Source organism: Microtus ochrogaster, linkage group LG2 (genome assembly GCF_000317375.1).
Source record: "Microtus ochrogaster isolate Prairie Vole_2 linkage group LG2, MicOch1.0, whole genome shotgun sequence".
In the NCBI taxonomy this organism is placed as follows: domain Eukaryota; kingdom Metazoa; phylum Chordata; class Mammalia; order Rodentia; family Cricetidae; genus Microtus; species Microtus ochrogaster.
In genome coordinates this window covers 122,582-145,041 of record NC_022028.1, presented here as the reverse complement: position 1 = coordinate 145,041, position 22,460 = coordinate 122,582, and the positions used below count along the sequence as shown (strand labels likewise).

Sequence of the window (22,460 nt, the reverse complement as noted above, 5' to 3'; positions counted from 1 at the left end):
AGGGAAAGTTCTATCCCACAATTCCAGGCTACAGCTCATCATTACGGGGAACTCATGCAGCCAGTCACACCACAGTGTCAAGTGCAGAGAGAAAACTGCATGCAGGTCTACCTGCTCACTTGCTCTCGCTGGCTTTCTTCTCTCTTAGAGTGTTCATGGGCCCCTTCCAGGGACTCGAACCACTGACAGTGGGCTGGGTCTTCAATTAACACTCAAGAAAACCTTCTAGAGATAAGCTCAGAAACCAACCTGGTCTGGGGGATAATTCCTCAATGAAGGACCTCTTCCCAGGAGTTCCAGGCTGTGCCAAGTTGACAATTAAAGCCAATTATCATAGGGACTGGTTGCTTAGATTTTTGTCAACTTGACACAGCTATAGTTACCTGGGAAGAAAAAAAAATCTCAATTGGGAAAATATCTTCCACCATAAGGCCTGCAGGCAAGTCTTTGGGGGCATTTTCTTCATTAATGATTGGAATGGGTGGTGGCAACCCTGGGCAGGTTGGTTCTGGGCTGCATGAAAACACAAGCTGAGCAAGCCATGGAGGTTAAGCAGTGTTCCTCCATGGCCTCTGTTTCAGTTCCTGCCCTGATAGTTCTTCCTGATGGACTGGGATTGGAATGTGTAAACCAAAGAGACCCTTTACTTCCCTACACTGGTCTGAGTCAACATTCATCACAGCAATAGCACGCAGCCTAGAATATGCCCAGGCATTTTGAAAATGTGTTCACTTAATATTTTGAAACCCTACATACTATTGGTTATTCCTAGCATCTTTTTTGTTTTTGTTTGTAAACAAAGTCTTTCTCTGTAGGGCAAACTGGCCTAGGATTTACTAAGTGGTCCAGGCTAGACTTGAACTCAAAATCCCCCCACCTCTGCTTCCTCAGTGCTGGGGTTACAGTGTGTACCACCATCCCAGGCTCTCCCTATCATCTTCACAGCAAAGAAAACTCAGACCTAGAGTAACTGAAGAAGCCCCAAGGCTCAGGGTGCAGCTCAAGGAAGTATTACTAAGACCATGAAGCATCATGTGGGCTTCTAATCATCTTCTAACAACTCAAAGAAGCATTACTAAGACCATGAAGCATCATGTGGGCTTCTAATCATCTTCTAACAACTCAGGTCAGTTTCCCCTTCAAGAAGAAGAAAGTGGCAGCAGGGTGAGCAATGCCTGTACACGAGGTAACACATTTCCCCAAATACCACCCCAAACAGCCAGTCAGCCAGCCCTAGGAGGTGCCGAGTTGACAACCCCAATTTTATACTTTAGTAACAGCAGAGACCCTGAAATGACAAGCTGGGGGGGGGGGCTCTGGACACCAGGGGCTTATTATAACTCCTGGGAGTTTTCTAGAAATCCATCTTTAAAGTCTTCATGGAACTCAAACCTTGGCAGTACATTAATAACGAGGCAAGGAAACATAGATTTAAGAGTGTAACCAGGAGCAGACGCTTGCCTTTGCACCTCGCTGCTTTCATACCAGCCTTTCCCCACCATTCCCTGATTTACATGGGCATCCGTGACGTAATGAGAGGCACGACACCAAAATGCCGAGACGCTGCAACTGGGCACCATCACGCTTTGTTTAACCCTTGGTTTAAAAGCCTATTTAAAAAAATTCCCTGAGTCCAAACTAACAACAATACAACCTGGCCTTAATTGTGCTTCCAAGTTCCCAGGCAAATGTCACTGTTTATAACTAGGAACTTGGAGCTGATTTCTATTCCAATGTGCTGAAAATAGATGGATGTTTTATTATTCCCCAGTAAATACCCTGGGGAACATAGGGATATTTTGTGGGAGATGGAAATGACTTGAGAGAATTTAATAAACCATGAAGAGAGATCCCTTTGTGTAACAACAGGTTATTTGGGGAAAGAGGGGAGATCTGGGGATGTACACGATTAAAAGTTATTGCTGATCTCAAAAAATGCTTACATTTAATGCTCAACATATACACACACACACACACACACACACACACACACACACACACATCATTTCCTCCTATTCCCTTCCCCCTCCCACTTTTTCATGTTACCCTCTCCTGCTCCGTCTGAGTTCATGGCCCTTTTCCTTTAACTGCCACCATCACATATTTGTATGAATGAAGATACATAAATATGACTCGTTGAACCCACTCAGCATTTCTGGTATGTAAATGACCCCAAGGATGACCATTTAGAAATGGACAACAAATTTGGGGTTCATCCATGGGGCGTATATTTCTCCCTTGCTCAGAAGTTCTTAGAATGCTCAATTTCTTAACTTTATTTTTGGTTTTGGATGCATTCTATTTCGCCCTGCATGGTCTCAGAGTTCTTTCCTAGTAGAATGTTTTGAATACGAGCTCACTGCATCTGAACCCCTGTGAGTGACAAGCTGTGTTCTCCAAGATGGCCACTATCATTTCTCTCAGCCCATGATGTGCCACTCCCACACCAAGAGACAGAGTCTGTAGAAGTGTCCTGTACTGGAATCAGTGTGGGTGCTTGTGATACTTCTACCCATGAGTGAGGTGTAGGATCACGTGACAGCTGAGGTAGACTGTGTTCCAAAAACTCCCACCTTCTTATCTGAGAGTCCGGCTGTCAGGATTTAAGGAAGTCCAAGTAGGCAGAGACCACAAGCTAGTGTGGAATTTCCAGTCACCACCATCCCGTGGGAGCACATGGGGGCTACCTCTGCTGAGTTCTGCCCCATAGACACCAGCCATACCACCCTATGGGAGCACACAGGGTTATCTCTGCTGAGTTCTGCCCCACAGACACCAGCCACACTACCCTGTGGGAGCACGTGGGGTTCCCGGTTGAGTTCTGTCCCACAGACCCCAGCTGCCACCACACTGTTGGAGCACATGGGGTTACCTCTGCTGAGTTCTGCCCTGCCTGACAACATGGGGCAGAACAAATGGTTTTTATTGTTGTAAGCCAATACCCTTAGGTGGCAGATACACAGTAACAGACTTCTCTGTGTCTCTCTTACTTCCTCCCTGACACCTGTAGCCCTCGCTCCTTGGGTTTCCTGAGGCACTTTCTCACTTGGTAGGCCAGCCTCCTGAGTGGTGGAACCTCAGGCATCTCACTCACTCAACATCTTACAACGAGCCTCACTAATACAGCTCCAGAAATGATTCCAGACTGCAATGACTTCTTTGATTAAACACCCAATCCTCCATAAAAGATTGAGTCAGCAGTACCTTCAAATATGCAGACATGTAAATGAAAAGAACACAAATGTCCCTTGGGAGTGGACCTGCAGGGTTGGATAGCCTCTCAGTTCGCGATGGTGTATCCATACCACAGATGTAGGTGGATACTGCCCTGTGCTGAGGCTTGACACTCTGCATGGGTTCAGCAAGCTTGTAGGCAAACTCAGTCTTGCTTTTGTTTATCACAAGTTACAAATGTGCAGAGCATGAATCAATGATGATCTGTACTATTCAAGAGTGACAGGATGACGGAACTATTCCTACCTTCCCAGGCACACAAGGAAAAGAAAGTATCACAGAGCCCTCGAGCTCAAGGCTTAGGCAGCACAAGGAGAAGCTCCCGTCACCCTCTGGGGAGTGTCTCAGAAGTTAGAGTCGCTACTACCTTGTAGTCAAAATGGGAAGTCACTGAAAAGAAAATTTCTACACCAACCAACCGGAGGACATTCCCGCGAAACACTGTTTCCACCAGGAATATATTTAAAATTTTTCTTCTCAAGTTTTTCTATTTTTTTACATAGTTTAATTACAACTTCTATGTCCCATATCCTGCATTACAACGTTTGCTACTCCTAGAATCAGATCCCTGTCATCTAAGCCATCCTTTTCCCCACCTCCTGGCACCAGCCGCACGCTGCCACTCAGGTGAGAAGGGAGTTATATGGGACTTGAATCTGTTTTCTTACTCCTCAGACACATGTATAATAGTGGGCGGTTTGGATTCTCTGGCCTTCTACACACCACTGTGCACCCCCATCGTGACAATCTTTCCCAGGTTTGTATTCTTTCAAACACAGAAGTCAATAGCGATTCCTAACACATCTGTGGCACTGTAGCAACAAAACGCGGTGCTTATTTTTAACCTTAAATTTACAAAAAGGAAAAAATAGTGAAAATAAAATTAAAAACCAAGTATTGAATTCTGATGATTTCTGTTAGTTAAGGAGGGGATGAAGAAAAAATAAGTTAAAAAAAATCAATCAACAACTATTGGTGGGCATTGGTGGGCTGGAGAGAGAGCACAAAGAATATAAGACTATGCAGATGAGCATCTGTGGCACTGAGACCCAGTTGGCTGTCAGGCCACCATCCCAATCCCCCACCTCTGAGACCTAGCCAGTCACCATCCCAATCCCCCACCTCTGAGACCCAGCCAGTCACCATCTCAATCCCCCACCTCTAAGACCCAGCCAGTCACCATCCCAATCCCCCACCTCTAGGACCTGGCCAGTCACCATCCCAATCCCCCACCTCTAGGACCTGGCCAGTCACCATCCCAATCCCCCACCTCTGAGACCCGGCCAGTCACCATCCCAATCCCCCAACTCTGAGACCCGGCCAGTCACCATCCCAATCCCCCACCTCTGAGACCCGGTTGGTCCCCAGTCTGTGGAGCTGTTTGGGTAGGTTTAGGAGAGGTGGCTTCAACTGAGGAAGTGTCAGTAGGGACAGACTTTTGGTAGAGACTTTTTTTTCAAAGAGGGAAATTCCACCCTCATCCCCCTTTTAAAATGAGAATGTTTTCTTTAAGGAAGTGAAATCATTCGTCCTTTCATAAGCAGAAGACAGTGGAGCCCTGAACTGTGGTGGGTAGTGACGCCAGTGTTCCACAGCGGGAGGCTGGTTTTCCTATAGGCATGATGTAGCGCTTTGAAAGCAGCAGCTCAGATTTGAACACTTGGTCCCCAGTCTGTGGAGCTGTTTGGGTAGGTTTAGGAGAGGTGGCTTCAACTAAGGAAGTGTCAGTAGGGACAGACTTTGTGCCTCCAAAAGCCATGAGACATACCAAGTTCTCTCTCTGCGTACTGCTTGTGGCTTGAGATGTAAGCTCTCAGCTGGGCATCATCCTGCCATCTGCCACACCTCCTCACTGTGACATTGATAGACTTCTACCCCTCTGGAACTGTAAGCCCAAATAAACGTTTCCTTCTATCGCTGGCCTTGGACATGGCCTTTTGGCCACAACAACAGAAGGGTAACTGATAGACATGCTAGGTGGCACTGGAAAGTTAGAAAGCTCATCTAATCAGTCTTTAATATTTCAATTTACTTCTAGCTCATGTTGTTTTTAGTGGAACTGTTTCCTAAACAAAATGTCTCCTTGATCTCTGCCCTCTCAGAACGGTTTCCCCCAAACTGACCTCTGGTTCAGTTCCCCTAATAATTCTACTCATGTTCAGTGAGAGACTAAAACAGTGCTTGGGGCCAGGGCTCAGCAGGTAAGAGCACCTGCTGTACAGTGTGAGGACCTGAGTTCAAATTTCCAGCATCCACGGAAAAGCTGGGCACAGCACTGCACATCTATAACCCCAGGGAATGGCTGGTCCAGCTGGAGACGCTGTCTGAAGTCAGCCTGAGGCAGAAAGTGACAGAGGACAACACTCAACGTCCTCCTCTAGGCTCCATGCGTGCCGACACACATGACACAACCAGACTTTCCAACCAGACTTCCCAGCATCTCTCATAGAACAAGGGCTCTGAGCTACCTGAACTAGAACCTCAAATCACTTGTTGGGAAGAACAGGTTAATCAAAGAAAGCTTGAGTTAATTTAACTTAATGATCAGCTTGAGAGACAACACATATGAGAATACATTTAATAAAATTGAAAATTCCTACAGCATGAAATCCATAAAGCATTAAGGGGAGGCTTTGCTAGGCAGTTCTCTTCAGCTGGCTTTACAAAGGCAGAGAAGGGATTCTATCTTTACATAAAATCAGAGGAAGCACTGTGACCTGGACAACCGCAGTCATGGAGCAGGCAGAGATGCATGTCCACAGGGCAGAGGGGCTTGTGTGAAGCCTAGAGGCTGCCTGGGAAGGGAAGGCTGGGGAGGGGCTCCAGCTGGGAAGGGCTCCTGCTGATGGTCCTGTTCTGCTGTGTTCTTGGTTCTTGTTGCTTCTTTGCTTTGTAGTGTTTTGTTTGTTTGTTTTTGAACGCAGTCTCCTGGCCTGAGAGAATTCTGCAGCCGCAGGCTTCCGAGAGCTAGAATTATAGGTGCACACCATGGCAAGCTCAGCTCATCTGCGCTAAACTTCACATTTATGTCAGCTTCAATAAAAGGGACTTCCCCCCCTTCTTTCTTATAAAGATCAACACACGGTCTTATGGAGATTTTGGACTCATGTAAGAGGACAAGTAGCAGGGGAGTATTAAGTGGATGAGCACATGTGACTTAGCCCGTCCCTGCTGCCACCGTCATGTGTGAACTGTAGGAATGCCGATCCCAGTGATGTGGATGACAGTAAGATGACGGATGTGAAGCTGGCACTAGATGTCCCTGAAATCTCTTGGATTACAAAGTCACAAACCACAGCGACTAAAGACCCACAATAAAACTGCTTCGTGAAGTGTCAACATGCAAAAAAGACTAGGTCCAAATTCATAAAAGTGTGTGTAACTAGACTAACAGCTAAATTAAGCAACAATGTAGTTGCTGGAAATGCATTCTTAAAAGGCTGTTAAGTGGGGTGTGTTGGCACACACCTGTAATCCAGCATTTAGGTATGAAGCAGGAGGATCAAGAGTTTGGGGCCAGCTAAAACTACATACCAAGACCCTGTCTCAAAACCAGTATGGGGGGGGGTGACTCCATGGCTTGCTGCACAGGGATATGGACCCGAGCTCAGTTCTTCACAAGCTATATAAAAAACCTGGTATGGCGGTTTGCACCTGTATCGCCGGTGCTGGTGTCTTAGCTAGGATTCTATTGCTGTGAAGAGACACCATGACCATGGCAACTCTTATAAAGGATTAAACTTTTAATTGGGGTGGCTCGCTTACAGTTAGAGGTTCGGCCCATTATTCCCATGGTGGGGCATAGCAGGCATGGGGCTGGAGAAGTAGCTGAGTGTCCTACATCTTACAGGCAACAGGAAGTGGTCAGAGACACTAGGTGGTAACTTGAGCATATATGAGACCTCAAATCCCATCTCCACAGTGACACACTCCATCTAACAAGGCCACAGCTCCTAATAGTGCCATTCCCTTTGGGGGGCATTTTCTTTCAAACCACCACAGCTGGGGAAAATGGAGGCAGGAGGAACACAGGGATTCTGGATGGAATGGTGAGCTCCAGGTTGAGAGAGCAGCCTGCCTGGAGAAGGAGGATGGAGAGCCGTAGAGGAAGGCTTCTGATGCCCACCTCTGCCCACAGTGCACACCAGACACCTGCACCCACACCCTCCAGTTACAAGTTAACTCAAAACCAATTGTTTTTCCCATGAGAAAAACAGAGAACTTTCTGCCTTCTTTTTCCATCTGGTCATACGTGATCTGCTTTGCTCTACGCTTCCCTCATGTGTGGCAGACACTCAAAGTCACAAATAGTTCATTTTCACTTACGGAGCAATGATGGATTGACCAGGAGTACAAGGAGCTAAATTCTTAATACTACTTAGTTTTAATTTATTAATTTAACTTAGGTGAAATAAATAAAATATATTTCTGCTAAACACAGTATTTTGTGAGATATAAAAAATTTCATTTTTACTAAAAATTTAGCATCTAAATGGACATGAAATATACATGATATTAGATTCTGAAAAGTTCATTTATTTAAAACAAAAGAATGTACAAGATCTCATTACTTGTTGGAAAGATAACACTGTTACATGAAACACATTACTGAGAGACTTCCATTTTTAACATGGATTGTGCACACGTGCTCACACCATGGCCTCAGTGTGAATGCCAAAGAACAAGTTCATTCTCTCCTTCTACAACATGGGGCCAAGGGACCAAACACCTGCCATCAAGCTTGACCACAAGCACCTTTACCCGCTGAGCCACCTTGCTGGCCCACACTTTTTAAGGGGCTATGGGACACTTTAAACAGGTGGTCCAGCTGTCGTTTCTATTAGGCAGACTAGCGAGGAAGCAAATGCCCTCGCTCACCAGGGAGCAGAGAGGGTGGTGGGCATCAACACTGAAAGGGCTGGCAAATCTGAAGATCTGATTGGCAGCAATGGCTTGTTCTGGGCACCTGTAGCTCTTGACTGCACAGTGAGGGTGGATGGATCTGTGGTACTACAGATGGCATCTGTTGGTTGTCCGGGTTAGTCTCGGGGAACCCGACCATTTCTCCAGAAATTCTGTCTCCCCTCTCCCTGCCCTGCTATGTCACTCTTTCTGCCAGGGTGTCCCCGGTTAGACTGGAGATCTTGTGGGATGGGAGAGAGAGCTAAGGGGCTGCCTATGATCTCCTTGACCTGCTCTGGGAGACAGGTGAACTCTGACTCACCAACTCTGCACCACACAGCAGAAGACAGTCAGATGAGGAATGGTTCCCCTTTGGGAGCAATGAGCAAGTTCACGACCTCTACACTCCCACCCCTCACTGTGGGTGCCCAGGAACTTCAGTGACCTCTGGACAGCAGAACAGGGAGGTCACAGCCAATAAAAACAGCAGGAGGTCAGAGCCACAGGGGAGGCTGGGTGGGAGAGGATTCCATTCTGAGATTCCATCTCTTTTTCTTCTCCTCCAAACTGTAAATTCTCATTTGTTTCAACTTTTGAAAATGCCAGGGTCCTCCTCATGGTTGGGGAACAAAGGGAAAGCGGCCAGGCAGGGAGGCTGCTCTAGCAGAATCTGCTCTTCACTCCGAGGCTGGTGCCAGTGAAGTCAGACTCTGGAGAGAAGGCTGGGTGAGGCTGGGTACTCACAGCTCTTTACCAAGACTGGAGTTTTATTTTTGTTTTGTTTACTTTCTGTTGCTGTGATACACACCACGACCACAGACCACTTGGGGAGGTGCGGGTTTATTTGGCCTCACGTCCTGATTATCATCTATTATTGAAGGGTGTCAAAGCAGAACTCAACCATGAGCAGACACAGGAACCACCGGAGAAATCTGCTTCCTGGCTTGTATCCTCTGACGTGTTCAATCCATTTTCGACAGTACTGGGCCACCTGCATAATCATGGCTGCCCCCCCCCACGTCAATTAACAACTAAGAAAATGCCCCACAGACATGACCACAGGCCAACCTGACCTAGAGAGTCCTCAGCTGAGGGTCCCTCTTCCTGGCTATCTCTAGGTTTGGGTTAAGTTGAAAACCAAAACTATAACAGATTCCCAGGTCTCACATCTGCCAGCTCACAACCACCTGGGACTGTTCCGAGAGACCAGACACCTTCTCTCAGGTCACTGAGGGCAGCTGCATAGACACACTGCGCCTAGACACCCTCAGACACATATACATAAAATAAATCTTTAAGAAAATGAAACTAGACTCTGACTTCGCTAGTAGAACGGCACTCTGCATAATCAATGAGTTCCTAGGAGAGAAAGGCTGAGCCATCTCTGTGCCGCAGGCAAAGTATCAGTCCTAGGGCTCTGCTCAGTTTTCACCCAGATCTTCAAAACCATCAGGTTTTCCCCTTAGCGAGACATCAGCAGTGCTGTTTCTCAAACGTAGTCCAATGAATGTCTGATCACGTGTTCTCTTCCACTGGTTCACGCCCAGGCTGCCCTGGTCTCTCCACAGTTTTTCTTACTCAGTGTAACACATGCCTAGTTCATGAATGACCCTGTAATCTCAGGCTCATCATCAGGGAGGAAGTCTGAGGGCAAAGGTCACCTGCACAGGGACAGACAAGATGAGGGAGCTCTGACCCAGGGAACCTGGGCATGGTGATTACACCTGACTACCTCTCAAAGCTATCGAGCCCCAAAATTGGATTGTGAGAAAGGAAAGGAGAGAGAAGGGAGGGGACACTGAGCTTTCTTTCTCCTCTTCTGGAGCTGGGATCTGGGGCCAGGGTCTTATTCGTGCTAGGCAAAAGCTACCACTGACACAGTCTCACCATGTAGACCAGGCTATCCCGATGCTCCTGCCTTAGCCTCCTGCGTGCTGGCATTACAGATCTGCCATGAGTCGCCAGTGCCATCCTGCTGTCTGTGCATTCCTGCTCTGAGGCTCCCTGACATTCCCAGCATCCTCGCTGGAAACCCAGCTGAACTGGCTATGGCAAGACTCTTCCATTTGATTTTAACAGCCCTGCCCCAAAAGGAAGAAACCCCGTTCCCGATGTATCTGCCCCACGTGGAGACAGAACCTGGCCTTGGGAAGAGACCCCATTCCTGATGTATCTGCCCCACATGGACACAGAACCTGGCCTTGGGAAGAGATCCCACTCCTATGCATCAGCCCCACACAGAGACAGAACCTGGCCTTGGGAAGAGACCCCATTCCCGATGTATCTGCCCCACACGGACACAGAACCTGGCTGTAGATCTTTCCACACTCTTCCCCACGGGAATGGCATTGTCCACCTCCCGCTCCCATCTCTTTACAGAGCTATCACTTCATCCGAAGCCTGTCAAGACCTTTCCCAAGTTCACTTGGCTTCTCTGTACCACCAGGGGCCTATTTTCCCTGGAAAGGATAGATCCAGGCCCCATTTTTTCAGCAATCGCAGATCCAGGCAAGGCCTTAGGATAAGAGGAAGCTGTGTCATTGACTCCAGCCTCTTGCATCATCACACTAAAGCTGGGCCTAGATTCTGGGTGCCAATCATGGCTTCTGCTCTTCTGGTTTTCCCAAAAAAGTCCAGAGAGGGTGAAGAGGCCTGAACAATCTTATGAATTCAGGTCCTTCACATTGGCCTCCTCCACTCTCCTCCGGGAACAGGATGTGCTCAAGGGCTTCACAGACAGCCGGATGTGCCCCTGGGACAAGAGCTGAGGCCTTGCCCCAAGAGAATTCAGAGGACACTGTTACTCCCCCGTCTCCTTTGCCCACTTGGCCCCGGGCCTTGGAAACAGTCTTGCTGAGCTGTCCCACACTGGGCAACTGAGCTGCTCTGTGGTCCACAGTTAATCATTTGCATACCGACCCGTTGGCTGCTGTGCTGCAGGATATGAGAGGGGAACCAGAAAGCAATGACCCAGATTTCACCACACCAGAAGGGCACTCGGAGCTTCGGGGGCCCATGGAAGGGAAGTTCACCTCTGCACAGCCTCCTAGCCCCGAATGAGGATCACTACGGGGTGGTAAATCACAGCATCGTCAGCAAATCTCCAGACACAGAGAACAGGACTTCATTTTCCCAACTGTCCAGATCCCCTTCTAGTCACACTTTCCAGCCAAAGGTTCCACTAATTTAAAACATTTGGTGGGAAAATAATGTTGGGACATTATTCTTCAGGGAGAAAATTTGCTTGGTTTGAATTCAGCTCTAATATGCAGGGAAGAATATGAGCTACATCACATGACAGGATAATGACAAATAGGCTAATTACTATCTTATCTGAAGACAAATCTACTTGGCCTAAGAGCAGGAGCCATTATTTCACAGAAATAATGACCCAGATAGAAAGTAACGACATCAAGCCATGGGAGCCAGGGTATGCCTTCAGCTCGGCCTACCTGAATGGCAAAGAACAATAAAACCCACTCCCCTTCCCCTAGCAGTCATTAACTATCATTAGCATATATTCTGTATGTTTGTTAAACACAGAATGAGCAGGTGTCAATTATAACTAATTACGGACTCCTCAGACAGTGGTGCCTATACTATATACATATCATATAGAAAAGAATGCTGGGATAAGAAGAGAAGTTAAAAGTTAAATAATATATGGCTAACGTCCTCCAGGGCTTAGACCCTATACAGATGTTACAGATGTTGCACTGAGGAAGCACAGCAGCCAAGCAGCCCATAAAACAGGGCCCTGCTTCCTGAACATCTGATGCAATGGGCCTACCACCCGGTGGTCTGGTCTGGTCAGGGCCAGGGCACCTATAATTAGTTTTGAAATGAGCACACTGGAGACAGTGTCTAGAGTCTCTGTCTCACAGCTTCCCCAGACAGCCCTCAGCTACCCCAAGCAACGGAGCTGCCATCATGTGTCTCCCATGCTTCAGGTCATCATGGGATTTCAGTCTCTAGGGTGTCCTCATCCAGCTTTATTAGAGCATTATTTGCAAAGATGGCCCTACCAATATATGTATGCACTTCATGATTTAGAAAGACACTGCTCTTGCATCCATACATGTGTCAACACAGACCAAGCCACCTCCATTTCTAAATAATCACCTACCTTCTACTAGAGTAGAAAAAACCAGCATGCTAGTAAAATTAGCAGGATCTGAACCTGAACCTGAACCTGAACCTGAACCTGAAAGCTCATCTGACTCCTGGTCTATAGGGCTCCCGGCTCCTTCCAACATGAGTGGTTCATGCCAGAGTCTGGGAGACTGAATGTTCAGCAAACGCTGAAGGCAAAGGGAAGGAAGAAAACAAACACCCGCTAAAGGACAATCTTGTTACTCTACCTTTCTGCAAAATTCCTCACGATGTTCCCAGCAGAGGTCTCTGCTGAGGGCTGTCTCTCTCTGGTCCCCACTTCACATGGCCTCTATGTAGGATGCTTTGGTTCCAGGTGCCCCCACAGTCTCTCATAGATGCTAGTCCCTGTGCTTGGAGACTTCTCGAGCTGGACCAGGGGAGTCCTGACCCCTCCCATCTCAGCTTCAGCACCTTCCCTACCCTGGAACCACCCTGACAGCCTCTTTGGCCTGTGGGTCAACTCATTTGCTCCCTCCTGGCAGTGTTCACCCGCTGTGCCCACCTGTCACCACCACAGTGAGTTTGTTCTTTGCAGCCCAGAAACTAGTTCTAAACAGTCAACAAGATTTACTAGCGCGCGCGCGCGCGCGCGCGCGCACACACACACACACACACACACACACACACACCACAATTTAATATAAAACATACGACAGTGAGATCTGTAACTCAGTTTGGCAAAATGCTTGCCTAAAATGATCAAGTTTCTCAGTTCTACCCCAGTACCACAGAAACCAGACATGGTGATCCACACCTAGAAACCCAGCACTCTGGAAATGAAGGCAAAGAGGATCCGAAGGTCAGGGCCGTTCTTGGCTATACAGTGACTTTGAGGCCAGCTTAGACCACACAAACCAAACAAACAAGGCAGGCTGTTCCATGCCAGCCACAGTGCATAGGAATATTGTATGATGGCCTGTGCACATACGTCAGCATTCGCACTCTCCAACACTGCTAGGGCTCTTGGCAGCACATGGAAGACTACACACAAGAGAGCATACGTGGGAGACTACCATACGAGCGAACACGATGCACATGTCTGAAGTGCAGACATCCCTTCTGCTGCAAATGCCATGTAGAATTCAAATAGAGCCTGCAAATTGGGTGGAAACAGCTTATGACCACTGCCAACACAGAACAAGCTCACCACCAAGCATAATTCTTGGTGGTCGGCAGTCCCTGCAGGCAGGCAATGTTGCCTGGTACAATAGTATACCTGTGGCCTCAGGACTCTGGCCAGGAAAGAAAGGGGCTGTAGCAACAAAGTCCTCCCAGAACAAGGGAGAGGTGGCATCTGGGGTGGGGGGCAGACCCTTTGGGGGCTTGAGTGTATCCGGTAGTAAGTCTGCAGGCCTGTGGGCCGGGATCCCACTTGGGCCCTACAAGACAAGACATGAGGTCGCCTCAACCTGGGCAGTAGAGCCACCTTGCTCCAGAGCCCCCCAAGCTGTCGTCTGTGAGGTGGTTGACCCTCTGCCTGCTCTCCAGCAGTCCACTCAGGCCCCTGCTATGTGAGCCCGCATCTCCCAATGCATTGTGAGGCTCACCTTCTTAATAAACTCTGGGACAAGCTTCTGGTTTTCCAGGTGGTCTAAGGAGGTGTAGTAATCCAATTCCAAGATGTAGCCTTCATTGTGAAGCTCGGTCTTCTGAGACCTGAAGGAAGAAACAAAGCATGAAATTCTACAGTCTTCTTTTATAAAAAGAATCACAGGTTAATGAAGCCCCCAAATCATTCATGAATGTAACTGACAAAAAGCATTGCTGAAAAACAATTTATGTATGTATCTCCATGTCACTGAAAGAGCTCCAAGAAGGTTATGCGTGTTCTCAGCTCTTGGGAAGCTAACCCAGGAGCATCGAGGTTTTACAGCCAGCCTGGGATCCCAAAGAAAGGACAGAGAGAGAAAGTGGGACAAGAAAAAGGAAAGGAAGGATGAAGGAGATAAGGGGAAGAGAGGGAGAGTTGGTCTCCGAATAAGACTTTATAGAATGATGGTATAGGCAGTGTGGCTTATACAGCAGACAATACAAAGATGTCTGGGAGGAGGGGCCTCTCAGGTGACTTCCACTGGCTTCATCTACTAGGAAGAGTTAGGAAGAGACACACACAGCCAATCACAGCAGTAGCTCTGGATGGGGAGGCCTCTGGGGCACAGGGACTGGGGGCAGCAGGGTAAGGGTGACTGAAAGTGACTTGAGCTGTAGCTTTGAGGTCTTCATCTGTTAGTGAAGGAAACAATATTCACAGATCACTTAGAAAATTAATTTGGAAGGCGTTTAAAGGGCTCAAGCCCTACAGAGGAGAAGCTGGCAAAAATCTACCAAAATGAAAGATTAAAGCAAAGCAGTCGGTGTTGGGCCAGTGAGGTGGCTCAGAGGCCAAAATCATTTGTTGCCACGCCTGGTAGCCTGGGTGCAATCCCTGAGAATTCGCATGGTGGAAAGAAGAAAACAGGCTCCCACAAGTTGTCTTTTGACTTCCACATATGAGTGTATGTGGAGGTATACGTACACACACACACACACACACACACACACACACACACACACACACACTGAAAAGGTAGACTACGAGGCATGCCTGGTTCACCCCACCTCCTGATGGCTGAGTCGGCTTCCCTCGCACCCCCACCGGACCCACCCTCACTCTGCACAGGCAGGGCCATCAGGAGCAACATGAGCAAATGGCCACCAGAGGGAGATGCCACTCATTCACAGGCATCCTTCTGAGGACTTCTGTGTGGGAAGAGCATGGGCCTGGGGAACCCAGGAAGCTGCATGGTGTCAGAAGTGGAAGGAGCTTCCTAGGCCCAGCAGACCTGACGTGACATGAGGTACAATGAAAGATCAACTCAGGATGTTGTCTATCCTAGGTGGCTGGTCACAGAGCTCCCTACCACACTGCCCAGATGCTCTGCACAAGCTGAGGAGTGAACTGGGCCTTCTGGGCACAATGAGGCTCCTCTACCAGAGGCATTCTTCACACACACACACACACACACACACACACACACACACACACATAACATACCATATATACACACAAACTTACATACATTTACCACACACACTCAAACACAACACACATAACACACACACACTCACGAACACATCCCACAACCCACATACCACACAGTACAGTACACGTAAATACATATTTGTTATGATAGCTTAAAATGAATCGCCAAGGTTTTCATGTACAGTGAAAGACAATTTATGCTTCTATTAACCATCAGGATATGATTTACATAAAATTTAAAAGAGAAATAATTAAAGAGGAGTTGGCATCCCCCAGGTGTGAGACTGTGGTTGAGTAAGCGACTTCAACAGGTTATTTTTACTGTTCTGCTTCCTGAACCATATCCTTTCTGGGGCCGCGTCATGTTTGAGACATAATAGAATAGGCTGACTTCAAACCAGCCCATCTGGAACAAACCAGTTCTAACAGTGAACTGGCTTAGAAGCCAGCCATCTTGTTTCAATGCTTGCTCAGAGATTTAGTCATGCTCTTACTTCTTCCCCTAGGGAAACTAAGTCAGGAGACTCCAGACCTTTGAATGAGATTTGGTCATGATAGACTGTCCTAAGTGACGTCTCAAATAGTGAAGACCACGATGGGGGAGGGGAGCTCTAAGAGACATTTAGTCCTTACAGAGTTTGCCATATACGCCTGAGGAATAGCCCTGACTCAATCCCAAAACCCTCATAAAAATCCAGGCCTGGCAGGGTTTATAATCCCAGCATAAGGGGGCAGAGACAGGTGAATCCCTGCAAATCCCTGGCCAGCCATACTACCTAGTCTAATTAGTGAACCCCAGGTCCCAGTGAGAGATCTATCCCCCAAAAGCAAGACAAACAGTACTTTGAACAATACCTAATGCTGATCTAATGTGTGTACATAAACACACATGAAAGCATACATACATCCCAGCTCTTGCTCACATGGGCATTAAGGTCAGTTACATGCAGTTATTTATAATGGCCATTAAGAAAACCAGTCCACAAATCACAATCCCAGAGAACCTAGACAACAATGAGGACCCTAAGAGAAGACATACATAGATCTAATCTACATGAATAGTAGAAAAAGACAAGATCTCCTGAGTAAATTGAGAGCATGGGGACCTTGGAAGAGGGTTGTAGGGGAGGAGAGAAGCAGGGAGGGGAACAGAGAAAAAATGTAGAGCTCAACAAAAATCATTTAAAAATGTTAATAAAAGAAAAAAGATTATCATTTCAGGTCATAGTCTAGGACACACTGAGGGGAAGTCGAGGCAGGAAGTTAAGCAGCTAATCGCATCATATCCACAATCAAGGGCAGAGAGAAACAAAGACAAACAGGTCTAATCATGTGTACTTGCACTCAGATAGCTTGCTCCTCTCTTACAGTGCTCAGGAGCGGCCGGCAGTAAGTTGAGACTTTCTATATCAGTTAACAGTCAAGGACCCTGAGCTAGGCAATTGCTCAGTTGAGGATCTCTTCTCATGCGAGCTTAGGCTGGGTCACTACGGCATGCCTCTATTAGCCTCCAGCACAAGCTTCACACGTGGTCTTGTAGCTCAGAAGCTGAGGGATGTAGAGCTAGATAGAAGGGTACCTTACCTACCATAAGCCTTGAGACAGCATCTCCAAACTTTCTAGGCTTCAATTGCTCTCATGGTAGGTAGACAGTGGTGAGTGACTCTCTGTTAGAGACTGAAGGGGGGCAGGACAACACAGAACTCCCAGGACACAGCGCAAACAGAGCCTTAATCAATAGCACAGAGGAATCCTCGGAGGGCGCCGAGCACAGAGGTGACAGGACTTGATCGTACTAAAAGGATTTTTCCCTGCCAGCTGCGGTCCAGACAGATGCTAGCACGCCAAGTGGGATGGCTATGGTGAGAAGCAATAGGTTCTGTTCTCAAGGCAGAATCTTCGTGACAACCTTCTGGTGGTAGAGGGTAAAAGGAAGAAAGCAGACGCGAGAACTCCAAGAATTAGTGTCTTTGTAGTTAGGGGACTGGGTGGACTTGCCAGGATCATGATGGAGAATAGCTCAGTTGGTACGGGTTTGGCAGGGTAAGAGAGAATTGACAATTCAGTTTCATCTGTTAAATGTGACATACCCAGCTGAAATCCATGAAGAAATGTCTGCTACACAGTTGAAAATATATTCAAATCTGAGGTGGGGCAGTGACTCAGTTGGGAGATTATTCGCCTAGTATTTGCAAGGTCCTAGGTTTAATCCCCACTGCTGCATTTACCAGGCACGATATACCTGAAATCCCAGCACGCAGGAGGTGAAGGCAGGAAAACCAGATGTTCAAGGCCATACTCAACTACAGTACATGTTCAAGGCCAGTGTGGGCGAAACAAGACTCTGTCTTAAAAAGAAAGGAAGGAAGGGAGGGACAGAGGAAGCGAGGGAGGGAGGGAGGATACACATCACGACTCTCAAGTCCTTGGCTGGAGACATCAGCATCCACAAGGAGTTAACGGCTGGGACCAGCTGAGATCCCCACAGTCTCAGGGCCCCTCATGCTTTAAGAACTCAGAGAAGTAAGGAAGCCACTGGAGTAATTCTCCTGCGGCAGCTATGTGACGGGACTTGTTTCTGGAAGTCAATTAAAGAAGCTCGTCACTGAGGATGGGAGAAGTTACACTGTCGACTGTTTGCGTGCACAGGCTCCTCCTCCTCTCTCTATCTGCGTTTTCTTTTCAAATTCCAAGAAGAATCCATTCTAGGAAACAGGTCTGAAGGTATCCGTACGTCTTTACTATCTGTGTATTCTGTTAAGTTGGCAGACTCTCGAGTTACTCTGCTGGCTTGGTTCAGGATATCTGGGCTCCTCTGGAGAAAAATATCAAGTTTCTGGGTTGATTCCCAGAAGCAACCTTGGGGAAATTTAAGGGAGCTCTCTGGTCTCCCACTGCACGGGCCTCTCCTGTGTCTGTGGTACTAGAGAGGACAGAATGTCTGCACTCGTCATCGTGGCCTGTGAATCACCCTCTCTAAGCCATTAAAAATTCATACTTCTAAGTAAATCCTGTTTCCACATGTTGCATTAAACATCTGAGGTGACTTCAGGCAAAATAGTAAACCCCTGAATTCTTCCTACAAAGTAAGAATAACTTGTGAGCTGAGTTGGGTCTCCTGGGGGCAGATCTAATTTAAAGCTGCTTTTTAAAAATCTTTAAAAATTATTCACTATTTCTTTAGGTAAAAGGCACATGACAGAAAGTTAGGATATAATGATGATTAAGTAATAAACATGTAACAGATCTCACTTCAGTATCTAAGTAATAGATGTCATACCCTAAGTCATTTCAAAGTTTAAATGATTCCCCTTTCCTAAACCAGGAGGCAGAGCTTAAACTTCAGTCATAAGAAGAGAGAGAGAGGGATGGTGCAGTTCATCAGCAGGGCTGTTTCTGCTCTTTTTAGAAATAATGGTAAGAAGTCGAGATAGGAACCAAGACAGATAGGGGCGTTTCTCCAGCCAGATAAAAAGTTTCTAAAAGTCAGTTGTCAAAACAAATTCGTTCCCTCTGGGAAACACGAAGAGAGGTTAAGACTCACCCAGCAGAGCCAAGCCTTTCTCTTTCCTCCTCCAAAGCAACACCAGATTCAATTAGAATGACCAGAACAGCTAGTTTTGTCTTAGAGAAATGGCAGAGAGAGAGATGAGCCAGTCTGTATGCTGCTGGCCTTTCGTCAACTTGACACAAGCTAGGATCATCTGAAAGGAGGGAACCTCAACATAGAAAACACCTTCATCAGGTTGGCCTGCGGGCAGCTCAGCTAGGGTATTTTCATGATTAATGCTGGATGTGGGAGGGCCCAGCCCACTGTGGGCAGTGCCTCCCGAGGGTTTGTGTGCCGGGGTTGTATAAGAAGCAGGTTGATTATGCAATAAAGAGCAAGCCACATGTGACCACTGACACCAAGTAGAGTCTCAGGGGTGGAGGGGTGGCTCAGCAGTTGAGAGCATTTCCTGCTCCTGCAGAAGACCGGGGTTTGGTTCCTAGCGCCCATATCTGATAGTCACAGCTGCCAGAGACTCTAGCTCCAGGGCATCTGATGCCTCTGGTCTCTGCAGGCATCTGCATATACACGCAGAAACAAGCGCACAGACAGGTACATGCTTATATGCATGTGCACACATTTATAACATAAAGGTATTTTAAAAAACTACCTACGGAAGAAGCATATTAGACTTGTTTCGACTGCTTAGGATAGGAAGTTCTGGTTAATTAAGGAGAAGAGTAGAGTCCTTGAGGCTGCGGAGAAATTAGTCGCAGGGCCAGAGGCAGTGGGAATGTGTGAAATTCTGGCTAGAGGACAGGCACATGGGAACAAGACAGAAACACAAGCCAGTGTGGCAAAGCTTCATGAACACGGGGGTACTTGCTGCTCAATAGTAAGTCATCAGGACCTAGCAGATGCTTGGTTAGAGCGAACCTGAGGGAAGGCTGTCTCTTGGGTGGCTAAAGTAACAGGGAGCAAGGCTGCAAAGACAACTAGAACTTGCCTTCATCCTGACAGGAAGCTTAAAGCCAGTGGCACAGTGTGTGCTGAAGGAAGAATAGTAAGATTTCCAAGGAGAGAGTAGTTAGTGAGAGAGAAATTGTATCTTGGCCCTGTCTTCAGTGGGTACAATGTGGAAGGAGAATAAGCCATGATGTTCCTATGATGCTTTCAGAATAATCAGAAAAAAGATATCCTTTGATTCGTATGCTCTATTTTTGCAAAACAGACAAATCTGCAACCATGAGACAAGAGTGCCGGAGTTCAGCTTCCCCAGTGCCGAAGGTTTAAAAATTCTTGAGAAGGAAAACATGGCAAAAAAAGGGGCGAAATCCCCGTGGATCTTTACTTATCACTATATAGCACCGGGCATCAGGGCTCAGGGGGAAGAGAGAGGAGAACGAGACCCCAGGCTGCTGCCTCTTCTGATTCCTCCTGGCTCTGGCAGCGCCTTTGTCAGAAAGGGCTTGGTATCTATAGGAACATTCTGGAAATGATGGCATCATCACCACACACTCTCAAGGAGCTGTGTGCTGCCAAGTGGGTGCCTGTCACAGGGGAACATCAACATACTACAGTGAGAAAATCTTGTCTCAGACCTTACAGTCAGAGCCGGCTCTGTTAGGTAAGCCACCCAACATCTAACACAAGGCCTGTTTGCCTGGGAAGGCCAAATGTAAATGAAAATCCTTTCTCTCAGTGTTCTGGGCTACAGGAAGAAAGGGAACAGCCATAGGAAGAGTCCTGTTCTCTTGGACTCCTACAGGATCTTATGAAACACACATACACAAACGTGCACACACATGCACATCAATCACAGAGCTAATATTCATAGTAATGCATAATTAACAACATTATCCGGAACAGGACATTGAGTAAAATCAAATAGTCCCGATTCAGAAAAAGTTCCCCATCGACACACAGAAATAACAAGGACAGCTACCCATTAGTGAGCCTCAAGAGTTGTATGGGCTACAGTCAGTTGAGTGACAGGAAGCCTTGGTTTGCACACAATTACAGCTTCCAAGCCCAAGTCTACTGCTATTTCTGCTTTTCAAGTTCTTCTTCCCTCCACCTGCCCTACCCAGAATGGGCATAGGACCGCCATGCTCTGCACCTATAGCATCCATTGAGGTCACTGCAGAAATGTGTCCAGGGCAACTCAAGAGAGTGGAGCTTTCACTTGAAAGTTTCATCAGCTCCAGGGCTGGAGAGACGGCTCAGGTGTTAAAAGCACTTGCTGCTCTTGCAGGGGTCTGGATTCCGAGTTCCCAGCACCTTCATGGCAGCTTTCAGCCTTCCATAACCCCAGGTCCAGGGGATCCAGAACCCTCTTCTGAACTCCACAGGCCACACACATAAATGCAGTACACATACATACATGTAGGCTAAACACTCATACACATCAAATAAAGGCAAATTGTTTTCAAAAATTGATCCAAATGTATATTCATGTTAGAAAGATACACCTAGCTCCGTCCTTAACTTAAATGATGCAGAGCCCATCTGGAGTCTACTTGAAATGGAGATTCTCATTTCCACATCAGCGTAGGGTCTGAGAACCTGGAGTTTCTCAGGAACTCCCAGGAGATGCTGACACGACTGGGCCACAGACCTCTCTGAGCAGCAAACCTCTTTCTCGGGAACCACAGTCTGACTGCAGGGCTTCCTTTGGGTTCGCTGTCTCCACATGATTTCAACCATACCTCCCTTTCAGGAAAAGCGTGTGTGACCAATGTGTTGCTAAAGTCCCACATACGCCACAAAGCATACAAACAAGATGTTAACGCATCGAGAAGATGAGAAACAAGTGGAATGAGCACCGTTCTTCCATGACCGTCGGAAGCCTGTGTTATCCAGAGCTGACATCTCAAGGCAGGAAAGTACACTTGAAGTGGGGCTCCTTGTTACTATAGTGGAAGGCTGTGTATGTTTCAAACTATCTTTGGGTAATTCCAAGTTTCTTCAAGCTATATCTCAATATGTCTGGCACTTTAACCTCACTCTGTGCCCAACACAGGTCTTCTGTAGGAGCTGAGCCAGCCGTTTCTGTGGTGTCTGGGGATGGGTGATTAGAACAGCACTGTTATCCTAGTCTGCAACCAACGCACAGGCTTTCCAAAGCCATGCGCATATTGTATGAGTTATCTGACATTTTTATACATATGTATCACTGTACTTTGTTCATATTTACCCTATACTGTTTCCCCCAACTATCTCCCACTTCTTACTGGTCTCTTTCCTCCTTTAATGTTATGTATGTGTATACACATATATGTGTATATATATGACCAACACACACAGAAGTGCATACATATGTACATATGTAGAATGTATACACACACACATTCTGTAATAAGAGAAAACACAAAGGGGTTGGGCATATAACTCAGTGGTTAATCATGTGTACTGCTCTTGTAGAGGACCCTAGTTCAGTTCTCAGTATCCACATCAGCTGGTTCACAACTACCTAGAACTCCCGTTCCAGGGACTCGCTACCTCTATCCAACACAGGTGCACCTACGCACCCATACACAAATGCAGACACACGCAGGTACCCACACCTACACACCATACACAAATGCAGATACACACAGGTACCCACATCTATGCGCCCATACACAAATACAGATACATGCAGGTACCCACACCTAC

At 47.1% G+C, this 22,460-nt stretch overlaps 1 protein-coding gene across 3 annotated transcripts in view; it reads right to left on the bottom strand.

Annotated features, from left to right (window-relative positions):
- The window catches only part of Rftn1 (raftlin, lipid raft linker 1), a 190,679-nt gene that overhangs the window by 67,836 nt on the left and 100,383 nt on the right, over positions 1–22,460 (bottom strand). For all 3 annotated transcript variants that reach the window (XM_026785793.1, XM_026785792.1, XM_005359680.3), the window contains exon 4: positions 13,839–13,947. In XM_026785793.1, coding sequence (XP_026641594.1) covers positions 13,839–13,947 — 109 coding nt within the window. The remainder of the gene's footprint in view (positions 1–13,838; positions 13,948–22,460) is intronic.